Below are 25,173 nucleotides of genomic sequence, written 5' to 3' on the forward strand. Positions count from 1 at the left end.
AGATTTGCCCGAGACATCTGACCAAACAGTCAAACTGCCATTGGAGGGATTCTTTCTGACACATTTTAATCACCATCACCAAATTAAATTATGGAAGTGAATAGGAAATAACATTTAAAACATAAAAGACTGGATTGTTTTTCCATTTCTCACCCAGAAATTATAGCCATTTTAAAATTAAAACGTACTCAGTCCTTCAAAGTTTTTTTCTTCCACTCCATTCCCATTGTCCGATACTTCAATCAAATCTGCTCCAAATTCTTTCAACCTAATATCTGAAAAACATGCAGCCCAAGAGATAGGAATAAAAATTAAAATACTAGATATTTAATCGGGAGGAAATTTGTTGTTCTGGAAAGTTTAAGTACAATAGCTAAACTGGTTTGCATGTGACACCTACTGCAAGCTGCATTGGAAAACAGCCGTCTTTTATAGAAGGCAAATACAGTCTCCACCATTTAAATCACGCTTGTTTATATTGGACAAATACTGCAAAAACTTTTGCCATTACTATAATCAAGGTGCCCTTTATGTTGTGTGAAGGAAGCTACTTGGGCAGAACCAGGTATTCAGCGAACAAGCCACAGCTCTGATGAAATTACCATGAATACTTAATCAACGTGAAGTGCTGTTCATTACCAACCCAAGATTTTAAGGAGTTGGGTGGCATGGTAGCACAGTGGTTAGCACTATTGCATCACAGCTCCATGGTCCCGGGTTCGATTTCCCACTTCTCCCTGTGACTGCGTGGGTTTTCTCTGGGTGCTCCGGTTTCCTCCTACGGTCCAAAGATGTGCAGGTTCAGTGGATTGGCCCTGCTAAATTGCCCTTGGTATCCAAAAAAGGGTAGGTGGGGTCAATTGGGTTATGGGGATAGCGTGGAGGTGTTGGCTTAAGTGGGTGCCATTTCCAAAGGCCGGTGCAGACTCGATGGGCCGAATAGCCTCCTTTTGCACTGTAAATTCTATGATTCTAAACATCAACGATTGACGTTTATCAAGCCTCATTTGATTTTTAAAATATCAGGTGCTTAAGAGAATTTCAAATGCTAAGGTGGTAAGACGTGTTCACTTTCAGCTATCAGCATTTTACATTTCCCTTCCTAAAATTATTTGCCTTTTTACGTCTCCTATCACTTTCAATGGCCTCCACAAAACTTACCTGGGCTGCATCTTGATGACTTCTCATTTCTCTCCTGCCAAGCTCCTGCTCCATTCTGTAAAGTGCCTTGAGGAATTTCATTACAGTAAAGCTGCCTAGTGCAAGTTGACATTGGTATTTGCTACCAGCTGTTAATTGTTATGTAACTAATGCCCCAGGAGAATCTCTTCACAACAGCTGTCTGAAATACATGAAAGCACAACAACTTCCTTTATCATAGAATGATACAGCACTGAAGGAGGCCTTGCAGCCCCTTGTGGCCACCCTGTCTCTTGGAAAGAGCTACTTCCTGCTCAGTATATAAATGTAAACTGCTGGAAAGTAAAATTGATTTGGTTTAGTCATTTTTGTCCTCACCAATGTTAGTAGCTCCAGCATCAAGACTGTTTTCCACCAACTCTTTTACAGCAGTGCTGAGGCTTAACACAACTTGTCCTGAACAAATCTGGTGTACTGACTGCTGGTCAATTGGCTTGATACCTCTTGCAGGTGCTGAACTAAATCAACAGAAAATAGAACAAGACTGAAACAAAACCACACTATGCACACAAAAGTATGTTACTTCAATCCTGGTACAGTTAAGCAATGAAACTCACATACACACTATGCCAATCCACCTGGTTTAGATTGGAGAAATTGAATTTTTATAGATTGCTTAAATGTCCATTGCGTACAATCCTTATTGAGTAGGATCCTATCACTTGCATGGTTTGGTGGGGGGAGCATTTACAGCATCTATGGGAAAATCTTGTCAACTGAGATGGCCCCGCTAGACGATGTATGGGCAAAATGGGAGGGAGAACTGGGACCTATTTTAGATGGAGAAGTGTGGGGAGGCCCTTTGCAGGGTGAACTCCACATCCTCCTGCGCACGACTTAAGTCTAATTCAGCTCAAGGTAGTAAATAGGTCTCACCCAACTAAAGCTAGGATGAGCAGTTTCTTTTTGGGAATGGAGGATAGGTATGAGCGATGTTCTTCTCATAGAATTTACAGTGCAGAAGGAGGCCACTGGGCCCATCGAGTCTGCACCGGCTCTTGGAAAGAGCACCCGACATGAGGTCAACACCTCCACCCTATCCCCATAACTAAGGGCAATTTTGGACACTAAGGGCAATTTATCATGGCAAATCCACCTAACCTGCACATCTTTGGACTGTGGGAGGAAACCGGAGCACCCGGAGGAAACCCACGCACACACGGGGTGGATGTGAAATGAAAAAATGAAAATCGCTTATTGTCACGAGTAGGCTTCAATGAAGTTACTGTGAAAAGCCCCTAGTCGCCACATTCCGGCGCCTGTCCGGGGAGGCTGGTATGGGAATCGAACCGTGCTGCTGGCCTGCTTTAAAAGCCAGCGATTTAGTTGAGTGAGCTAAACCAGCCCCACTGCAGACTCCGCACAGACAGTGACCCAAGCCAGAATCGAACCTGGGACCCTGGAGCTGTTAAGCATTTGTGCTATCCACAATGCTACCATGCTGCCCTTCTTTGGGACCTACTAATCGCACCAACATGTTCTGGTCGTGTCCCAAGATGGCAAGCTTTTGGGTCTCCTTCTTTAACACCATGTCAGCGGTTCTTAACATTGATCTGGAGCCTTGTCCTTTGGTGACTATTTTTGGGGTATCGGACAGGGGTGAAGGCGAATGTTCTTGCCTTTATCTCACTAATAGTCCTGAAGCGAGTTCTGCTGGGATGGAGGTCTTCTGCTCCGCCTAGTGTCTTGTACTGGTTGGGTGACCTTATGGAATTTTTACATCTGGAAAAGATCAAGTACATCGTCAGGTGCGGTCGAGGGGATCTACCCGAGGTGGTGGCCATTCATTTCCTACTTAATTACCATTAGCTGTTGGGCAAGGGGGGGGAATTCTTATTGCTGAGGAAAGGGCATTTCTTTACTGGGTGGGCTTTGCATGGTCATGGTTGGTTCCGTTTTTTTCTAATACTGCATTTTGTAATATCATTTTTCCATGTTGTCATTGTGTATTTTGCTTGTTATAAATGAAAATTCTTTAATAAAAATATTGTACGTTGCATGTTATTATCAATAATCTGGCAGTTTACTTTTGTCCTTTGTTACAATGTCTCAGATCCAATAAATTGTTACAGGGACTTCACACCACAAGACAATTCAATACTGCAAGAGGGGACTTGTTTTTCTTTTACTTGGAGGGGCTTCATTTTCCATACTGACCGCATCCAACTCCTGACCTAACTCAGCCCTATAAAGTTTTCAGCAAAATATACAGGTAACATAAACAAAAACAAACTTGCATTAAATAGCACCTTTTGCATCAGCAAGCATCCCAGAGCACTTCAAAACCTTCACTGTATGGTCTGGAGGCAAATACAGAAGCAAGATAACATAAACTGTTCTTAGTAGTGTTGGTAGAGCATTAAATGGTAGCCAGGATGCTTTGAGAGACCTCATGCCCTTTTTTCCAAATATCACCAAAGGATCTTTGACAGCTACCTGAGAGCAGGCAAGGTATTGTTTTAACATCTTTTCAGAAAGCTGGTAGCTTTGACAATACAGCACTCCCTTTGACTGTGCGCTCAAGACTCTACAACAACAACTTCCATTTATATGGTGCCTTTAACATAGCAAAATTTAAAAAAATATAAATTTAGAGTGCCCAATTCATTTTTTCCAATTAAGGCACAATTTAGCGTGGCCAATCCACCTACCCTGCACATCTTTTTGGGTTGTGGGGTGAAACCCACGCAAACACGGGGAGAATGTGCAAACTCCACACAGTAGTGAGCCAGAGCCAGGATCGAACCTGGGATCTCGGCGCCGTGAGGCAGCAGTGCTAACCACGGCACCACCATGCTGCCCTATCCCAAGACCATTTATAAGCCAAAGAAAAATATTGATGTCAAAAAGCCTGACCAAGAGGTAAGCTTCAAGGAAGATCTTATACAGCCAACAATGGCAGAGCATAGGAAGTATGGTTGCATGGGGCCAGAATTGGAAGAATACATATCTCAGGGGATTAATAAGGGATCAAAGGTTATGGGAAGAAGGCAGGAGAATGGGGGTGAGAAAAATATCAGCCATGATTGAATGATGGAGTAGACTTGATGGGCTGAGTGGCCTAATTCTGCTCCTATGTCTTATGGGTTGCAGGGCTGCAAAGATTACAGAGATGGGTGAGGACATGGGGGATTTAAAAAGAAGAATGCAAATTTTTTAAAATGTTATCAGACCGAGAGCCAGTGTAGGGACAGGGACCACAGAGTGATGGGAGAATAGGACATGGTGCTAATCTGGATGAAGGGGAACACGAGTTTTGGATACTCAAGTTTATGGTGGGGAGAAGTATTGCATTTATGTAGCACCTTTCACGACCACTGGACATGTCATAGCACTTAATAACCAATGAGGTACTTTTGAAGTTCGCCAACTGTTGCAATGCAAAAAGTGCAGCATGTTCCCATAAGCCAGCAGGGATAATGAGCAGATAATATATTTTAGTGATGTTGATCCAAGAATAAATGTCGACACCTGAGGCAACTTTCTTTCTCTTCTTGTATGATCTGAAAGTTGGCAGCTCTGGCAGTGCAGCACTCCCTCAGTATTGCACTGCAGTGTCAGCCTGAATCTTGCCCCTGGAGTGAACCCAGAACTCTGACTCCGAAACCCACTGCACCATGGCTGACACTACCCCCCCGGGTCCCCTCTGCCAGGGGAGTTCTGAAGGGAACTGGGGCCACTCCAATCCCTCGGTCGACATGCATCGATTCTCTAGGACTCACCAGGCTTCCATCACTCCCCACACAACGCCAATGTGCTCGCTCGCGCCCAGCTCGTCACTTAACGGACACTGGGTAAACAGCGCACCGCCGCCGGTTGCGCCTGACGCGACCAGTCAGCGTCTGCGCTGATCCCTGTGGCGCGGCGGTCCCCCGAACGCGGATCCACTCTCTGGGAAATGTAGTTCATTCGCCAGCGTTCCCCTCGTGAACCCCGCGCCATTAAACTACAACACCCATAACACTGCGCGCCACCCAGAACCAGTTGTTCTCCCTTGTTTTCTTTTTACGGTAAAAGTTTTCGATACGGACGGACGAACTTAATTATAACAAGGAGTCGAATTTATCTTTTAATGTTCGATCATTTGAACCAAACCATGGGGGGGGGGTACTTGATTTGATTGACGTTCACGCTATCCAATCAGACACCGGAGGTGGACGTAAAGGGACCAATGGAATGAAGGCGGTTAGCTGGCCGACACGGCCTGCTGGGAGGTGTCCGGTCTCTATGGTGCTTTGGTCCGGGCGGTTGGTAAGGTGCGGCTGAGCAGGGCTTGACAGCTGTGAGGATGTACAAGGTAAATACGTATCACCAGGACGAGGGTGCCGTCGACCTGCCCACTTGCATGTACAAGTTGGCGAATGTTCATCGAAGCGCTGCGGACGTCCAGGTACGAGATGTCAAGGGGGTCGGTGGTGGGTTGTGGGTTGGACAGGCCTGCGCCTCCCACAGGCCGCAGAATCCCCACCGGCTTCTCACCATTTTTTTTTTTTGCAACTCCAGCAAACCGTTTGAAAATGTTAAAAACGTAGGTGAAGAAAATGGAAATACTCAGCGGGTCTGACAGCATCTGTGGAGAGGGAAACCGAATTGAGTCGAACATGGACCTTTCCCATCTTCGGGACATCCGCAGTGTTTTATGGCCAATCAATTACTTTAGAAATGTCACTTTTAGGGGCAGCCAGATTGCACACATCAAGCTCCTACAAATTTAATTTTTAAATTGTTGATTGAGGGATACCAGGGACAACTTATCTTCAAAGTGGAATGATGGAATCTTTTACATCCACCTGAGATGATAGGTGGAGCCCTGTTTACCTTCTCACCTCCGAGGAAGTGTATCTTGATGAGCTGCTGCTCTTGTTTGTTAATAGCCTTGAAATCGTATTCTTGGGAAGTCTGTATTTCAGAACAGCATTTGTGAAGATTTACAGCCCACTAGCATGAGGAATCAAACACTTTTACTGTTCTTCATTAAAAGGGGAACTTGGCCCTAAACCCTTCGTTTTTAAAGTTCTATCCCTCCAGAAATTAATTGGCTTATGTCACCACTTTTAGTGTGTTGTGTATTTTTATCCCTATATCTCTTGTTCCACTAACATTTAGTTTTCAAGGTGCATATGGCCTCTGTTTTCTTCCTACCAAATGCATTCAATCAATGTTTTATTTGTGAATTCCTCACCATTTTGTTTATTAATATCTTGTATTTTGTTAAAGTCTTTGCTAATATTGTCTATATTTTGCATGGTTCAGGTCTCTATTATAAAAAGGAGATAGAGGGACGGCATGGTGGTGCAGTGGTTTGTACTGCTGCCTCGGTGCCGAGGACCCAGTCCGATCCCAGCCCTGGGTCACTGTCTGTGAGGTTTGCACATTCTCTCTGTGTCTTTGTGGGTCTCGCCCCCACAGCCCCAAAGGATGTGTGGGGTAGGTGGATTGACCATGCTAAATTGCCCTTAATTGGAAAAAAAAAAATTGGGTACTCTAAATTTAAAAAAATAAAAAGGAGATAGAGACACTGGAAAAAAAGTCTGAAAGAATGATGCCAGAATTGGCAGATTATACCTATCAGTAAAGACTGAACATGTTTTTCTCTAGAAAAGGGAGGGTTGAGCAGTGATTTGATAAAGACCTTTAAAATTATGAAAGTGTTTAATAGAGGTAGGCACAGACTTGAAGGAGACCAGTGCTAAGAACCATAAATTATAAGAGTTGGTGATAAATCCAATTCAGAGTTCAGGAAAAACATCTTTACCAGAGAGCTGTGAAGGTGTGGAACAGGGTGTGGTTGGAATAAATGCCTCGGTGTACTTAAGGGAAAGCTGTATAAACATATGAAAGAGGATGCACCCTGCTAGAGCGACTGCTGTTTCTGGATGTGGAAGGGGAGGGAAGAATTGGGGATATATACAAGTGGCTAGGGCCGGGGTGGGCAGGGGGGTAGGGAGCAGGGAGGTGAGTGGATGGTGAAGATCAATGAAAAGTCAGAAGGGGAGTTGGGATGGGAGATCAATTGAGGAGTGAGGCATTGCGTAGGGTAAATAATACCTCCTCCTGTGCAAGGGTGAGCCTGTTGCAGTTTAAGGTGGTGCACAGGGTGTATATGATGGGTGAGAATGAGTGGGTTCTTTCAGAGGTTAGCAGATGAATGAAATGTGGGCGGGGGCCAGCGAAAATTGGGACGATTCTGGTCGGGAGGGTTCACGGTCTTAGCCAGGATAGTGGAGGAGGAGGTGGACCTTTGGTGGTGATATTTGGGGTTTCCGAAGCTCATGGAAGGAAGAAGGCTGATGTCGTGGCCTTCATCTCTCTGATTGCAGGGTGGTGAATTTTACTGGAGTGGTGGTCGGCATCGCCACCAGGGGTAGCGACTTGGTTGGGTGATCTGTACTACTACTTGCGGTTGGAGAAGATAAAATATGAGTTAAGGGGCTCTGCAGAGGGGTTTGAGAAAAGGTGGGGGATGTTTGTGACCGTGTTTGAGGGACTGTTCATTTTGGGGGGTGGGGTGGAAAGGGGAAAACATTTGTGCAGACTGTATAATTGATTGCTGGGAAGTATGTTTCCTGGGGTATTGATGTGTTGTAACCTGTTTTGATACATATTGGTAATAAGTTACATTAAAAAAAATATATGAAAGAGGAAGTAGGGATATGTTGATGGGGTTCGATTTAAGAGGGATCGGATGAAGGTTACTTGGAGCATAAACACCAACATCAGTTGAATGTTTCTGTGCTGTGAACATGACATAATTTGTAGTTACTGCCCTTATATTTATTTTGATGGTGACAGGACAATTTAAAGGTTTTTCTCTTTTATAAATGCATATGGGATCCTGCACTGTATAAATAGAGACCATAATCAAGGGCAGTGATACTAAATAAACCTTCATAGATCACAGTTAATAAGTTGTAAGTGTTTGGATATTTAAAATAATTCTTTCATGGGATGTGAATATTACTGGCTAGGCCAGTATCTGTTGCCCATCCCTAATTGCCCTTGAGATGGTGGTTGTGAGCCTCTTTCTCAAACCACTGTGGTGTATGTGATACAGAAACGGCCACAGCGCTTTTAGGGAGTTCCAGAATTTTGACCCAGTGACAGGTTAGGAACAACGATATTGTTCCAAGTCAAGATGTGTGATTTGGAGGTGATGCTGTCCCCATGCATCTGCCTGTGCCCTTCTAGGTGTTAGAGGTCAGAGGTTTAGAATATACACTCAAAGGCAGTTTTAAGAGTTTCTGGTGTACATCTTGTTTACCTCTGCATTGATGGCAGGGAGTGTACGTTTTTGAGGTGTCAATCAAGTGGACGGTATTGAGCTTCTTGAATGTTATTGGAGCTGCACTCATACTAGCAGGTGAAGAGTATTGCATCACACTCCTGGTCTGTGGCTTAAAGATTGTGGGCAGGCTTTGGAGAGTCAGGAGGTGAGTTACCCGCTGCTCAATTCCCAGCCTTTGACCTGCCCTTGCAGCTACAGTATTTATATGGCTGCCTCCGTTTCTGGTCAATGGTAACCCCTAGGATGTTGTTTAGTGGGTGATTCAGCAATGGTAATGCCAGGGGTGATGGCAAGTATTGCTTGTTGGAGATGTTCATTACCTGGCACGAAGGATAAATTGTTTCCATTGATGTGGGGTCAGAAACCAGAGGACACTGATTTAAGGTAACTGGCAAATTATTGAGTAAGGGAAAAATGGATACTTTATTTCTACTTGAGTGAGTAGTTGTGATTTGGAATGCAGTGTCTGAAAGGGTGGAAACATAATAGGGTAGCTCTTTTCAAAGAGCAGACACAGGCCCAATGGGCCAGATGATGCTGCACTTTTTTCTTTTCTAACTCTAACCTTCAATGATTCCTGTGATTATTTATTGTGTAAACTGGGTGTAGAAAGCCAAAGTACATTACAATTAGTAATTTTGTGTCTGTGTGAGATTCCTCTGGGTGCTACCGTTTCCTCCTCAGTCGAAAGATGTGCAAGTTGGGTAGATTGGCCATGTGAAGTTGCTTCTTTATGTCCCGATGCTTAGATGGGGTTGGGGAGGGGGTGGGCCTAGGTTAGGTGCTCTTGCGACAGGTCGTTGCCAACTCGATGGGCTGAATAGCCTCCTCTGCACCATAGGGATTCGATTCTATGATCCCTGACAGGCATTTCATCTCCCTGATTCTCATTCATAATACAAATAGAGAAAAGAATTTGCATTTGTTTAGCTTGTGTAGCTTTAAGAGTTGCAATATACTTCTATCGACTTTTGAATCCCAGTAACTGTTGAAATACAGCAGCCAATTTGCACACAGCAAGGTCTGACAAACAACGATGAGAAAAATGACTACTTATTTCATTGGTTTTTCAGGGTGCAGGCGAGTGTCCAGCACTCCAAAACTTGGAATCAAGGCAAACAGAAATTCTGAAACGTCTGTATGAGTTGAAGTCAGTTGTTGATGGGCTCTCGAAGACTGTCCTTACACCAGATGCTGACCTTGATGTTGCAGAAATCAACCACGCCTGTCTTCTGCCAACAATCCATACTGCAGCTAATTTAGAGTCCGTACTGGGAAAGGTAAGTTTGAATCTCAACTCTTTTCTTGTTGAACAAGCAAGTGCTTTAGGGATGAACTTAATGGAGAAAAAGAAATGTGGAATTTCTTCAGCATCCTTCATGGCCACTGGATGTCCCAAAGCTCAGAGATGGCTGAGGCACTGAACCAATATTTGCCTCTGTCTTCACGATAGAAAATAACAATTTCCCAAAAACTATAGTTAATGCAGAAGAACTTGGTGCAATAACTATCATGGAGGAGACAGTACTGAATTAACTGATGGGATTAAAGGCAGATAAGTCTCCAGGGCCTGATGACCTGCACCCTAGGGTATTAAGGGAGATGGCAACAGAGATAGTGGATACATTGGTTATGATATTTTAGAATTCCCTGGGTTCTGGAAGGATCCCGGTTAATTGGGAACATGCTAATGTGATGCCTCTATTCAAAAAGACTGAGGCAAAAAGTAGGAAACTATAGACCAGTTAACTTGACCTCCTGTGGTGGGGAATTAATCAGTCATTAAGGAGGATACCTTTGGAAAGACAAAACTGTCACCATTGTCAGCATGGTTTTATGAGGGGTAAGTCATGCTTGACAAACTTGCTTGAGTTCTTTGAGGACATAACTAGCAAGGTGGATAATGGGGAACCTGTGGATATGATATGTCAAAACCTCCAGCAGCATTTGATAAGGTGCCTCATAAAAGACTGATCCCAGAAGGTGAGATCTCGGGGGATTGGGGGTGGATTACCAGATTGGATTGAGGATTGACTGACCGAAAACAGAGGGTCGGGATGAATGGGTCTTTCTCTGGCAATTTTACAATTTATATAAATGATCTGCAAGCAGAGATAGAGTATAATGCAGCAAAATTTGCGGATGATACTAAAATAGGTGGGAAAGCAGGCAATGAAGAGGGGATAAAGATTTTACAAACGGATATGGATAAACTAGGAGATTGGGACAAAATTTGGTAGATTGAGTTTAATGTAGATCAGCATGAGGTTATCCATTTTGGCTGGAAAAATAAAGGCAAATTATTATCTAAATAGAAAGCAGATTCATATCTGGTGTCTTTGTTTATGAATCGCAGAAAGTTGGTATGCAGGTACAGCATGTAATATAAAAGACCAAAGGAATGTTAGTGTTTCTTGCAAAAGGACTGGAGTATAAAAATAGAGAAGTGTTAATTGCAATTGTATAGGATGTTGGTGAGACCACGTCCGGAATACTGTGCCAAGTTTTGGTCTCCTTATTTGAGGAACAATGTGGTAGCATTGGAAGCGGTTCAGAGGAGGTTCACCAGATTGATTCTGGGATGAAAGGAGATTAAACAGTTTGGGCTGGAGTTTGCCCAACTCCTACCAGCAATACTACTTGATGAACTTCTGCCCACTTTTCATTCGCCTGCATATGTAAAGGTCTCCATTTTCTCATCAAGACATCACTTTTACGGTAATAATACTCTGGTATACACTCAGATTCCTCTTCCGTATATGCTTTCTGATACATCTGTTTTATTTCTATATCTTTCTGTTTTAACTCCACCAATTTTCCTGAACTAAAAATATCTGCCTCATCCTCCACCTGTTCTTGTTCTTTTTCAACCATCTGATCAAAAAGTGTTTCTGATAATTGCACTTCAACGTCATCTTCACTCTTTTTGATTTCTCCTCGTCTTAACCTGTGACTTTGCAACCTTGTTACTACACCATCCGGAAAAACCCCAGGATATTCGTCCTTCAACACTTCAGTTATCTGATTTTCCACTGGCTTATCAACCAGAGTAGGCATCACTCCCACCTGCGATCCAGCTGTATCATGACCCAAGATAAACTGTATTCCTGGACAAGAGTTTCTCTATTACTCCTACTACCACATCACCACTCTTCACTGAACTTTCCAACTTTACCTTGTATAATGGAACACTACTCCTCTCACCCTGAATTCCACATATTACCACCTTTTCTGGCAATATTCTTCCCAGACTACATAACTCCTCATCTTTTACCATTAAAGATTGACTAGCTCCCGTATCTCTTAAAATTGTGACATCTTTACCTACTCCTCCTGATACACGAGTAAACTTTACCCACACAAGTAAATTCTTTAAAGAGATCTGGCACCTTCTTATCAATCACCTCTTGCTAAGGTTGTACAATCTTTTGCACCTCCTTCGCTTCACTTGGGCTTTCCTTTACTACTTTAACAAACCCCACTGTCTTATCCTGTTTTACCACATCAGCCTTCCCAGTGCTTCAACCACCAACACTGTGACTTTACATCGCCTAGTTTATTACAGTGAAAACATTTGAAACTTTGTCTTTTCCACCCTCCTGGATTTCTTTTTTAATCTGAGGTACACTCCTTATTATCTCCCATCAGCTCACCTTTACCTTTACCACTTGTATTTCTCACATCCCCAGTTTCTATCCCTCACAGGCTGAAACTGATGTCGGAAACCAAGCTTTGATTTATGAACTAATTCATAATCATCTGCCATTACTGCTAATCTCGCAGTTTTAACCCTCTGTTCTTCCACATGAGCTCTCACTACATCAGGAATTCAACTTTTAAACTCCTTCCAAAAGTATAGTTTCTCTGAGAGCTTCATACGTTTGATCTATTTTCAAAGCCCTTGTCCACCTATCAAAATTACTCTGATCCTTTCAAACTCCATGTATGTTTGACCAAATTCTTTCCTTAAATTTCTAAACCTTCATCTGTAAGCTTCAGGCACTAGTTCATATGCACCTAAGATGGATTTTTTTCACCTCCTCATATATGTCTCGGATACCTCCTCCGGTAGTGATGCAAACACTTCACTAGCCCTACCTGCCAGCTTTGTTTGAATCTGTAATACCCACATGTCTTGTGACCATTTCATTTGTTTAACCACCTTCTCAGATGAAATGAAAAAGGCTTCTACCTCCTTCTCGTCAAACCTTGGCAATGCTTGGACATATTTAAATAGATTCCCACCAAGCCTTCAACTTTGACGCTCTTTCTCACTATCCTCATCACCATCATCCAACTGTACGTCTCCCTTTACATCTGCCCATTTTAATTGACTGTCATGTTTCATGGCCATTTTCTGAAGTTCAAACTCTCTCTCTATCTTTTTCCTTGATCTGTGAGTCCCTTTCTCTTTCTTTTTGTTCTGCTCGGGCTAGTCTTTCTGTTTTCCTTTCTTCTCTCTTTTTCCTCTCTCGCTCTTTCATATTCAAGCTGCTTTAATTCTTATGTTCCATTTGTTTAATTTGTAACTGAATTTTTACCATTTCCAATGAGTCAAACTGTATCTCAGGTAACTTTAAATGCTTGGCTACCGCCATAATTACCTCATCTTTTCACATTTTGTCAGGTAAATTTGCCAAATCTAACAGTCTGCTTTTAGTCTCTGTCCGTAAGGTACTGTGTGTGACCGTCTCCACCCCCAAAAACTACAGAACCTTTTAAGAGCCATTGTCTACAACACACTCCCTACTTAAACTGAAACTGCACACTTGATAAGCACCCACAATATGCTCACCCCTCACGGTCTTTAAGTTCACAAAACCAATCCAACAGATAGACCTTTATCCCCCTCGAGTCCCCAATTGTTATGGGCAAGGGTTCAGAGAACCACAAAGTGTATCATGGAGTTCATCTGACCCACAACTTTTACTAGATTGTGGTACGGGGAGCACACAGCCCACTCGACAGGTGTGATATAGCAGAAATGGAAAAGTATTTTTTAAAAGCAAAACAATATTTATTCTATGAACTCAAGTTAACCTTTGTAAGACCATTTTTGCTGAACTGTTCATTCTAGAAAAGCATTTGGAGGGTTTGGATAGAGATTTGAAATTGGCAGGAGGGTAATCTTCCAAGTTGAGGCAGTGTAAGAAGTGCAGGCAATTGTGCTGATTCTTGCACAAGTTTTGATACCTTCACCCTCACCAACAGGATCATCGTGGCGATGGTGGTCTGTTAAGGAATTCTTCCTTCAAGTATTCACAGTTGCCTGGGTGAGAGGACATGCTGCAAATCCAGACATAACCATTTTTATTTTTGCAGAGTAGACTTGAAAGGTTGAATAATTCACTCCTGCTCCTAAGTCGTATGTTCCAGTACTTGGCATGTGACAAACTACCTGTTTGTTCCAGTGGCATGGCTATTGCTTTTCAATATGATTGATATTGTTTCTTAAAGGTACTCTCACTACAGATATTTATATAAACACCCATTTCTTAAAGGTACTCGCATGACACTATTCATGCCTGTGTCATTCGATATAATGGTAATCTTGGGTCCAGTTGAAATCTAATAAAGTAACTTTACTGGGTCAATTTTTGTTGTTATGTAAAGGTATCAAAGGGAATGGAGTTGGAATACAGACCAATCATAATATGTAATTAGGCTGGGAGTGAGGCGGGGGGAAGGTTGAATGGTCTCCTTCTGTTTGTCCATCTCTGCATTCACAATTGTCTTTAATTATATTTCATTTTAGAGTTCGGGTGTTCTCCGAGACATTGTCATCAATGCCAGCCCTTCTGAGGTGCCACTGTCTCTGTTAGTCCTGCATGGTTTGCTGTGTGAACAATACAAGGTGCTATCCACCGTGCACGTACACTCCTCAGCGCAAAATGTTCCCTCCAAACTCTGGAACTGTCTAGGTGAAGGAAACCATTGCCATTCACGAAGGGAATCTCAACTTGGCTTTACTCTTGTCTGGAAGGATGGTAAGTAAAAAATATTAGGGCGTATTTAAAACTTTCCTGAAAACAAACTTTATTGTTGGAGTTTGCAGGTGAGTAATTTTGTAAACCAAGTCAAGCTCTGCATTATGTACAGTAGAATTGAGACATTGCTGTAAAGATAATTAAACTGGGGACAATTTTGTTAGTTTTAGTAATGTAATCAGGAAGCATTCGTTAAAATAAGATTGTGCTTAGCTATTTAAAAGTAAATCTATAAATCTGTATTTGCAATTTTATACTGAAGCAAGCAGGCTGTTTTATAAATAGTTCAAAGGACAGAATATTGGCCTGGTATATTACACACAAGTGGGTGCAATAGCTAGTGACACTAACAAATGTGGAATAATCCAGTGAGCAGAGTCCAGAGTAAAATCTTGACATTTGGCAGATGTGCCATTTTTGCTGAATTGTTCATTCTAGAAAAGCATCTGGAGGGTTTGGATAGAGATTTGAAATTGGCAGGAGGGTAATCTTCCAAGTTGAGGCAGTGTATGAAGTGCAGGCAATTGTGCTGATTCTGGCACAAGCTTTGATAATACCCTCACCCTCATCATCGTGGCGATGGTGGTTAGTTAAGGAATTTTCCCTTCCAAGTATTCTCAAATCTGAGCCCCAGATGTCTGGGTGAGAGAGGACATGCTGCTAATTCAGACATAACCATTTTTATTTTTGCAGAGTAGACTTGAAGGGCTGAATAATTCACTCAAGTCTTATGTTCCAGTACTTGACATGTGATGCACTACCAGTTTGTTCCAGTGGCATGGCTATTGCTTCTCAATATATGATTGATATTATAATGGGCCTTCATGATGACACTTATCAGAGCAGCTGTTTGTTCACTAGTTGTTCATTGATCTGGGTCTGAGGACTGCCAAGCACTGATCCTGTCTGTCATGTGCTGGGAGGGTTAGCTGTCAGAACAGCCATTAGTGAACTGTAGAAATTCTACGGTGGCTCAGTGGGTTAGCCCTGTTGCCTCACGGCGCTGAGGTCCCAGGTTCGATCCCGGCTCTGGGTCACTGTCCGTGTGGAGTTTGCACATTCTCCCCGTGTTTGCGTGGGTTTCGCCCCCACAACCCAAAGATGTGCAGGGTAGGTGAATTGGCCACTCTAAATTGCCCCTTAATTGGAAAAAATGAATTGAGTACACTAAATTTATATTTAAAAAAAAAACTATAGAAATTCTGAATGTGCAAGTTTTGAAGTTTGCCTGTGTGTTTGTTAGACCTTTCATGTACAAACTCTTTTTTTTTGGCAGTGCACAAACCTCAGATGAAGTTCAGCATCCAAAGCATGTGTTCCATCGAAGGTGAGGGAAATGTTGCCCGCTTCCTTTTTGCCCTACTTGGCCGTAGATATGATGCAGTGACCTCAACACGGATCGACAACTGGGTGGATGTTGCCATCTTCCAGCTAAAAAAGGGCAGCAGCAAGGAGAAGGCAGCTGTGCTGCGTTCCTTGAACTCCGCACTCTGCAAGAACCCCTGGGTTGTGGGAGTTGATCTGACACTGGCTGATGTTGTGCTATACTGTGCCTTGAGGCAGGCGGAGATTGATGGTTTTCCAGCCAATGTCCAGAGATGGGTTAAATCCTGTGAGAATCTAGCATGCTTTAATCTAGCACTAAAGCTGCTGAAGTAAATCATTTATCATTGAAATTGTATTTTTAGCCCATTGCAGCTAATACATGTGCATTTAAATCTCAACTGCATATGAGAGTACCTATTTAAAGCATTTAATAAATATCTTTTTAAAGGTATTTTTTTTTTTTTTTACTGAAAAGCATCTTTTTTGATTGAAGTTGCACATTTTATTTCATCCGAATTTAACAGTTATTTCTGCCTCTGCAATAACAGCCAGACGTGCCACATTTCAGGCACATAGATGGGCCAGTTTACTGAACTGACTTCATGTGTAGGTTCAGTGATCTGAAATGCTGAGTGGTTTTGTCATTCTGTCAAACAGAAATTGTTGGGGAAACTAGCTACTTCGAGACGCTTCATAAAATCACATTAAAAAATTGATTTTCTCCTCTCTGAAAATTCCACTTTTTCTTTCACACCCAACCCTCAGAAACTGTTACATCTCAAATGCAACCACATTTAAATAAAACTGACTGCCCTGTCAAACAGTACAAGGATTAAAATAAAACCAACTTGCACTTTGGAGGAAATCGAGGTTATTACTGAACTTGAGGACAATCGTTTCTCGACACCGTAGGTGATTCTTGTAGTATGGACTGTAATCAAGGAGTAGTGTTTCCTGCAATACAATTCTATGGTAAAATAACCAAACACTGAATTGGTAACTGAAACAGCTTGATCCCATCTGTGCAGTCAAAGGGCAACAGTTAAAGGTTTATATGAATTGCTAAGCTGTCTGGAAGTATTTTAATATATTTTGCATCGGGTAAGATAGCATTTAGTGAAACCAGTAGTCACAGTACATGTAATGCAAACTTGAGCTACAGCTTTAGTTACAGAGGAGTAAATTAGTGATCAGATTAGTGAAAATGGCATTTACACCTTTTGTCTACTTTTAAAAAAAAATTTAGATTACCCAATTATTTTTTCCAATTAAGGGGCAATTTAGTGTGGCCAATCCACCTACTCTGCACATTTTTGTGTTGTGGGGGCGAAACCCATGCAGACACGGGGAGAATGTGCAAACTCCACACGGACAGTGACCCAGAGCCGGGATCGAACCTGGGACCTCGGCGCCGTGAGGCGGTTGTGCTAACCACTAGGCCACCATGCTGCCCACCTTTTGTCTACTTTAACATTATTCATCCTCAGAAGATGGGCATCAGATTTATTGTTCATCTTCACTTGCCCTTGAAGGTAAACATGAGCTAACCTCTTGAACCATTAGTAAGTTTGGTGAAGCTATGTACTTCCTTGCTGCCCTACAGATTCTTAAAATGGACTTGCAAAGTGCAGTTATGTGGAAAACACAGCTACTCTAGTCTTTGGTGTGGTCAAGAAGAAATATCCAAGACACAACTACCTGCTATTTATAAAATGAGAAAGGCTTTCATTTATATGGTGCATTAGGATGTCAAGCACTTGTTTGAATAAGCTGTTTTTTGTTACTGACGTTGTCTGAGGGATAGATCTTGTTCAGGACACCAAGGAAAACTCCCTTACGTGATTAGGGTCAAGTAATCTTTTATGCCCATCTGAGAACCAAAAAGTCTATTTAACAACACACCCTGAGTGGGGCTTGCACCTACAATCTTCTGACCTGAAGTGAGTCCCACCCACTGAGCCACAGCTAACAAAGCCTTGATAACCACTCCATAATTTAATGTTTGATCTTTCTCACCTTATAACTCATTAAATTAAACTTAACACACACATACATACATGAAACATTCAAAATGAGTGGGTGGAAAAGATGGAGAAAATTTCTTCCGGATATCATTAAGATCTCTAACTAGGTTCCCCCTCTCCAGACAGTAACTTGATCTTTTCTTTGAGGTTTTTGATTTCATCTTCTTGTTTGATCACTTTCCATTGTAGGATCTTAATTTCTTGCTCCTGGGTCACTAGTCTCTGCTCGAGATTGTCTTGAGGTGTAGTCACCTACATGTGAAATACCAGCCATTATCGGGGAAGAGATAAAGAAAATCAGTGAAGCATTAGATAAGACAGCACAAGGAGGTTATCAAACCCATCAGCTCTTTGCATAAACGATCCAAAACTAATCTATATTTCCCCTCGATTCTCATTGAAGGCCAAAGTTTGATCTAAATAAATCATGTGAAACTACATAGCCCTGTCGCCAAAGATGTACATTTTTATAGTGTCTTTGTGACCTCCGGACATCCCATAGTGCGTTACAGCTACTTCGTTACTTTAAGTTTAGTCACTGTTATAATGTAGGAAATGCAATAATTAATTTGCACACAGCAAGATCCCACAAGTAAATGAATGATCATTAATATGTTTTTAAGATGTTGGTTGTGGGATAAATGTTGACCAGAACACCAAGGAAAATTTTCCTATTCTTCCAATAGTGGCTGAAAAATCTATTACATCTACTTAAGGGCAGTTTAAAATTTCATTCAAAAAAAGGCATATCTGACAATGTAGTACTCTCCCAGCGCTGCACTGGGAGTGTTGTGCTGGAGTAGAGCTTGACCCCACAACCTTATTACAAAGAGATGGAGCTATCCACTAAACCCAAGCTGATTAAATGCAATATGTGAAATTGAATTGCTCCGATGAGAAACTGGATAATGCTCACTTCTCCAGATCAACTCATGGGCGTGCTAATAAAACTGCATTCTTAGAAATCACCTTTTTGTAAATCTCTTTCCCTCATTTGTCAATGGTTCTTACGGAGAAAAGCAAGAATGCTGACATGAAGTTTATTTGTGTTGGATAAGTTTCTAATCTTGCTGTCTAAAACCAACTTCAAAGAACTAAGCTTTTCACCCCTACCTCAGGTGAATTATGGAAGAGTTCACTGGCCAACATCTCATCTGCACTCGGTCTGCAGGCAGCAATTCCACTGGTTAGTCTCTTAACATATTTAGCATGTACAGGCCACCGTTGTGTAAAGTCTCCTGGAATGTGGCATTCTCGAAGCGCAGTGAGCGTCTTTATCTTTTCCATCACTGTTCTAAATGGCTGGAAGAGCTCCAGTAAGATGATACCGACACTGTACATATCTGACTAAAAGTGAAGATTGAAGCAAAGACATTACAGCATGAAGCATCCACACTAAACAGTCCTTTCTGGAGTTCACCCTCCACATGAGCAAATTACATCACTCACTTCCAGTATCCTTAATCTTTTTTCCTATGAATGCCTATTGAATCGCATCAAGAATGTTTCAACCACAGAGCTTAGTGTCCAGGCAACTGAAGGCACGGCTGAGAAACCTCTGATGCTGTCATGGGGAATCCCTTGTGCCAAGTGCATCAGGAAAACAGGGCTATCATTGCAGAAAATCAATAAAACATTTTTTTAAATCACTGCAGAAAACATTCTTATACACCAAGGGGACAATCTTCAGATACAGGTCTAAAGCTCATCAAAACACTGTTGTCTGTGTCCTAAGTCATATCAAGTCCTGTTCACCCACTGATTTAGACTAATTTATGGTCCGGCCATGCCTGGATTTAAAAATTATTACTATTGTTTTTAAATCCCTTGATAATCTCCAGCCCTACAACGCTTGAGATATTTGCATCGCTCTAATTCTGGCCTCTTGAGCATCCCCAATTATCGTTGCTCCAGCATTGGTGGCCTTATCTTCAGTTGCCTGGATCATAAGTTCTGGAATTCCCTTTCTAAACCTTGTGTTTACCCTTTCCCAGCTCCTTTAAAATGCTTCTTAAAACCTACTCTTTTGACCAAGCTTTTGGTGACCTGTCACTATTTTGTTTGATAATGCTCTTGTGATACACCTTGGGGATGCCTCACTACATTTAGGTGCTACATAAGTACTCATTGCTGTTGCAGGTTTGATGACCGTGAACACCACAGACTAATACAAAGTATTAGAAGCTCCAGGATGGATAGTTGTAAAGTATGGGGTGAAGATGTAACACACACATTCTCTCAATTTTACAAGAGCCTTATATTAATAGAGTCATTTCTACAGGTATAAGAAATGATTAAACCATTTTATGCCTCTATTTCCTGTGTATCATAGGCTGTACAGAAGGGGGCAATTCGGCCAATCGAGTCTTGGAAAGAGCACCCTACTTAAGTCCATCCCAGTAACCCCACCTAACTGTTGGACACTAAGGGGTAATTTAGCATAGCCAATACGCCTAACCTGCACATCTTTGGACTGTGGAAGGAAACTTGAGCACCCGGAGGAAACGCATGCCTGACACGCGGAGAAAGTGCAAACTCCACACAGACAGTCACCCGAATTGAACCTGGGATGCTGGAGGCAGCAGTGCTAACCACTGTCCCGCCCTATAAATAAAATCTTATTTCCAGTTGTCCAAATTTGTTACACTTTTCAGATATTAAATTATAAATTAATATTTCCATGTGTATAATCGTACCGGCTTCTGTCACACTGAAATTATCCTTTTCAACCAAAGGTGGTGCTGTTATTTTACATCTCACAAGCTCCTCCGCCTCCACTGCAGATACTCCCCTACAATCCCCCACATTTTGTTTTTTACATATAATGTAAAAATCAATATTTTATATAGAGATTAGGATAGGTTGTATATATACTATATTATGTCTGATCGCCCTACTTCAATTATCCTGCGGCCTCGAACACTTTCACAGAAGATGGCACTTGATATCCTGCGCGCAACACCACAGGAAATCAAATAATACAATGAAAAAACAAACGACCCAATATAATAAATCAGACTTGATAATCTAACAAAGGAAAATTTGTGGCTTCTTCTATTCAACTGATGAATGATCCATCTACTTGCCTTGATTCTGTAATCTTTAATACCTCACATAATCCCAACTGACCCCAGTCTCAAGAGGTTTTTTTTTAGGGAGGCAGAGGAAGAGTTCCAGACTCCCAATAATTTAATAAGTGATTAGATATTTTTACTTGTAACCCTTTTTTTTTTAAATAAACAATTTAATTGAGGTAGTTTTTGGCTTTATAAACAGTTACAGACATCATCAGAAAGAAAGCAAAAAAGGCAAAAGTGTGCAAACATCCACGTACTATCAATACTTCCATCGTAACATATTGCACAAGCCCGCTCCCCTCCCACCGGTACTACCCGCCATATTTTCCCTCCTACTCTACTCTACCCCCCCACCCCCCTGCTGACGCTCACTCTCCCGCAAAGAAGTCAATAAATGGTTGCCACCTCCGGGTGAACCCCTGCACAGATCCCCTCAAGGCGAACTTAATTTTTTCCATCCCCAGGAAACTCGACATGTCCGCAAGCCACCACTCAGTCTTCGGGGGCTTTGAGTCCCTCCTCGCCAATAATATTCGTCGCCGGGCTATCAGGGAAGCAAAGGCCAACACATCGGCCTCTTTCTCCCCCTGGACGCCCGGGTCTTCCGAAACCCCAAGAATTGCCACCCTGGACTCATCACCACTCTTGTTTTTAGCACCTGGGACATGACCCCCGCAAATCCCTCCCAGTACCCCCTCAGCTTAGGGCATGCCCAAAACATGTGAACATGGTTCGCTGGTCCTCCCGCGCACCTAGCGCATTTGTTCTCTATCCCGAAAAATTTGCTCATCCGAGCCACCGTCATGTGGGCCCGGTGAACGACCTTAAATTGGATCAGCCCGAGCCTAGCACATGTCGTTGTCGAATTTACCCTACTCAGGGCCTCTGCCCACAGCCCATCCTCCATTTCCCCGCCTAGCTCCTCCTCCCATTTAAGTTTCAGTTCCTCTGTCTGGGACCCTTCCTCCCTCATGAACACCTTATATATACCCGAGACTCTGCCCTCCCCTTCTTCCCTCCTAGAGACTATTCTGTCGAGGATCCCCATTGGCGGGAGGCACGGGAAAGACGGGACCTGTCTACGAACAAAGTCCCGCAACTGTAGGTATCTAAAATCATTTCCCCTTACCAACCCAAAGTTCTCCTCCAAGCTCCTCAAACTCGCGAAGCTCCCTTCCAGGAACATATCACCCACCCTTCCCGCCCCTGCTCGCCGCCATACTCGGAACCCCCCATCCATACTGCCGGGGGCAAACCGATGGTTGTCGCAGATTGCCGCCCAGACAGACGCCCCCATCTCCCCCACATGCCTCCTCCACTGGCCCCATATCCGCAGGGTCGCCACCACTACCGGGCTGGTGGTGTACTTGGCCGGCGGCAGCGGTAGAGGAGCCGTGACCAGGGCTTCCAAGCTGGAGCCCCTGCACGAAGCCGCCTCCACCCGCTCCCAAATAGACCCCGTACTTGTAACCCTTTTAATTACATCCTGAATTGTTTTTAATCAGCTGTAAATATCAATTAATTAACAAGGTCTGGAGAATACACATTTAGAAAATGGAAATTTAACATTTTTAAGAGATACCGGTACCTTGAAATCATAGGTAGAGCCTCTCAGTTGTTCAGGGGAAGCATATAGACAAGTTCCCACTCCTGTGGTATGCTTTGAATCTGGGAGTAAACAGAAAATAAGAAAAGTCAATAATGCCCTCGTGTACAAGAAAACTCAACAGAAATGAAGGTCAGTTTATCACTCATCACATAGCTTCACAAACTAGATAATTACTATCGCCATCCATCTTATTTTTGTATTTCCTCAATTTTTCTGATGGTTCCATTGTCAAAAGTGTGCTTGGCTTAGAAATGTAAGAAAGTGCACAGTGGCAGCCCAGATTAACACTCAGGGCTATTTCATTCGCACACATCTGAACGGCAGTGATGAAACAGGTTAAAATTATAATTCAAAATGCAAGATGCTTTTCCTCAATCAGCTAACCCATTTTCCTTCATCTATAATTAAGTTGGTAGCACTCTTGCTGCAGTTACAGGTTCAAGCCACACTCCAGCGATTTGAGCACAAACTTTCGGCTAATATTTCACTGAAGTGCTAACAGAATGCCAGTTTAGCTCAGCTGGTTCGTGATGCAGAGCGAGGCCAGCAGCCCGGGTTCAATTAACATACCAGGTGAGGTTATTCACGAAGGCCCTGCCTTTTCAACCTTTCCCCTCACCCGAGATGTGGTGACCCTCAGGTTAAATCACTACCAGTCACCTCTGCCTCTCAACGTGGAAAGCAGCCTATGGTCATCTGGGACAATGGCGACTTTACCTTTTACCTAATAAAATGCTGCACTGTTGGTGTGCTACACTGTCAGTAGTGCCATCTTTCAGATGTGATGCTAAATTGAGCTACGGAGGGGCGGCACATGGCACAGTGGTTAGCACTGGGACTATGGCACTGAGGACTCGGGTTCGAATTCCAGCCCTGGGTCACTGTCTGTGTGGAGTTTGCATATTTTTCCAGTGCCTGCGTGAGTTTCACACCCACAACCCAAAGATGTGCATGTTAGGTGGATTGGCTACGCTAAATTGCCCCTTAATTGGAAAAAAAAATAATTGGGTACTCTAAATTTAAAAACAAAAAATTGAGGTACGTACTGCCTAGACCCCAACAACTATTTGAAGAGTAAAAAGTTCTGGAGTGCACTGCCTAAAAAGGTGGTGGAAGTAGATCGAATAGTAACTTTCAAAGGGGAATTGGATATATACTTAAAAATGAATAAGGGGAAAGATTGGGTCTAGTTGGATAACTCTCAACGAGCTGGTCCAGGAAGCCAAATGTTGTAAGATTTTGTAAGATTCTATGATTCTCCTAGTATCCTGGTCAGCATTCTTTCCTCAATCGTTTCTACCAAAAACAGTTGTCTAGTTATTTATTCACTTGCTGTTTGTTGGGGCATTGCTTCCTACACATTATCTGCCCGGTGGGCTTACATAACAACAATAACAACACTTTGAAAATGTATTCATCAACTTGTGTGTGCGATAAGGCCCTCTATAAATATAAATTCTCTCAGTTTAAAAAAAAAAGAATATGATTCTTTCAGCGAAGATGTTTCATCTAGCCCAGAGACTGGAATCCCCTATAGTAATGAGGGAGTTCTTCACTGACAGAACTTCTGTATTTGGATAAGTAAATCAAGGCTCCTTCTGTCCTTTGAGATGGATTGAATAGATCCCATGTATGCCCCTATTCAAATAAGAACTGGGAGTTCGCCCCGATGTCCTGGCCAATATCTTTTCCACAATTACAGATTATCTGATCTTATCACACTGGCGTTTATGGGAATCTGTTGTGTGCAAATTTGGTGCCGCGTTTCCCACATTACAACTGTGAGTACACTTCAAAAGTACTTCAACGGCCAGGGTAGCACGGTTGCCTCACAGCGCCAAGGTCCCAGGTTCGATCCCAGCTCTGGGTCACTGTCCGTGTGGAGTTTGCACATTTTCCCCGTGTTTGCGTGGGTTTCGCCCCCCCCATAACCCAAAGATGTGCAGACTAGGTGGATTGGCCACACTAAATTGCCTCTTAATTGGAAATAAAAATTGGGTATTCTAAATTTTTTTTTTTTTTTAAAGTACTTCAATGGCCGAAAGGCACTTTGGGATGTCCTGAGGTTGGTTATCAGAAGTCAGATTTAAAGTCACTGCGCATAGATTGCAAGTGAGACCCTTGCTTGAGCTGGGGAGTCTGCAATCATGAGGTGTTGAAGGAGAATTGGCGAGTTGCCTAGCTGAGACTAGTGGAAGGATCCCAAGAAATCTCAAACCTCAGAAAATACCAGGAACACTGAGGAGAGTCAAAGTGAATCTCTGAGAGCTGTAGGCACACCTTGGTTTGGTCCAAAGAAAAGTGAAGGAATCTTCAGGATCCTGTAAGGTATATGGAAACTCTTGGGTGGAAATAAAAGTAGAAAAAAAGTGTTCTGTTGAGATTTTTGAGTGTAAAAGTACATATAGGTGCTTACAAAATAATGTTAACTTAGTAGTTCCGAAGATATTAGCGGTTTCCGAAGAACAGTCCTAATGGACTTGAAACGTTAACTCGGTTTCTCTCTCCAAAATGCTGCTAGACTTGCAAAGTTTTTACTATTAGTAGTAATGACTTTGTTTAACTCTTGTACAGCTAAAGGGTTTTATTCAAACTGTGAAATCTTGTGGCCTAATTCTTTCAATGAATAACCGAGAGCTCCAATTTCCCTTTAAAAGTTACCGGT

General features: G+C 42.5%; 3 protein-coding genes across 11 annotated transcripts in view; 1 reads left to right on the forward strand and 2 right to left on the reverse strand.

Moving 5' to 3' along the window:
• The window catches only part of pms2 (PMS1 homolog 2, mismatch repair system component), a 37,123-nt gene extending 32,070 nt beyond the window's left edge, over positions 1–5,053 (reverse strand). The window contains exons 1-3 of one of the 4 annotated variants that reach the window (XM_038819906.1): positions 4,923–5,053; positions 1,519–1,658; positions 189–275 (exon numbers count right to left, since the gene is read on the reverse strand). In XM_038819906.1, the coding sequence (XP_038675834.1) occupies positions 189–275; positions 1,519–1,658; positions 4,923–4,933 (238 nt within the window). In that variant the 5' untranslated portion in view covers positions 4,934–5,053. The other 3 variants (XM_038819907.1, XM_038819909.1, XM_038819908.1) reach the window with 3 other exon arrangements.
• A 310-nt stretch (positions 5,054–5,363) lies between these two features.
• aimp2 (aminoacyl tRNA synthetase complex interacting multifunctional protein 2) lies at positions 5,364–16,249 on the forward strand. 2 transcript variants are annotated; one of them, XM_038819801.1, is made up of 4 exons: positions 5,364–5,590; positions 9,559–9,765; positions 14,241–14,472; positions 15,749–16,249. In XM_038819801.1, exons 1-4 carry the CDS (start codon positions 5,489–5,491, stop codon positions 16,129–16,131), a joined length of 924 nt encoding a protein of 307 aa, XP_038675729.1. In that variant the 5' UTR covers positions 5,364–5,488; the 3' UTR covers positions 16,132–16,249. The 2 variants fall into 2 exon arrangements, with proteins under 2 accessions (XP_038675729.1, XP_038675730.1); XM_038819802.1 differs by having other exon boundaries at positions 5,389–5,497.
• A 1,525-nt stretch (positions 16,250–17,774) lies between these two features.
• Positions 17,775–25,173, reverse strand: part of eif2ak1 (eukaryotic translation initiation factor 2-alpha kinase 1) — a 67,278-nt gene continuing 59,879 nt past the window's right edge. For all 5 annotated transcript variants that reach the window (XM_038819796.1, XM_038819795.1, XM_038819797.1 and 2 more), the window contains 3 exons: positions 22,488–22,567; positions 18,936–19,169; positions 17,775–18,074 (listed from right to left, as the gene is read on the reverse strand). In XM_038819796.1, the coding sequence (XP_038675724.1) occupies positions 17,922–18,074; positions 18,936–19,169; positions 22,488–22,567 (467 nt within the window). In that variant the 3' untranslated portion in view covers positions 17,775–17,921. The remainder of the gene's footprint in view (positions 18,075–18,935; positions 19,170–22,487; positions 22,568–25,173) is intronic.

The sequence above is a fragment of the Scyliorhinus canicula genome, chromosome 15 (genome assembly GCF_902713615.1).
Source record: "Scyliorhinus canicula chromosome 15, sScyCan1.1, whole genome shotgun sequence".
Classification (NCBI taxonomy): Eukaryota; Metazoa; Chordata; class Chondrichthyes; order Carcharhiniformes; family Scyliorhinidae; genus Scyliorhinus; species Scyliorhinus canicula.

Coding starts and splice junctions, on each gene's coding strand:
- aimp2 (XM_038819801.1), top strand. CDS start 5,489: ATGTACAAGGTAAATACGTATCACCAGGACGAGGGTGCCGTCGACCTG. Junction 9,766..14,240: donor TAGAGTCCGTACTGGGAAAG/GTAAGTTTGAAT, acceptor ATTTCATTTTAG/AGTTCGGGTGTTCTCCGAGA. Junction 14,473..15,748: donor TACTCTTGTCTGGAAGGATG/GTAAGTAAAAAA, acceptor TTTTTTTGGCAG/TGCACAAACCTCAGATGAAG.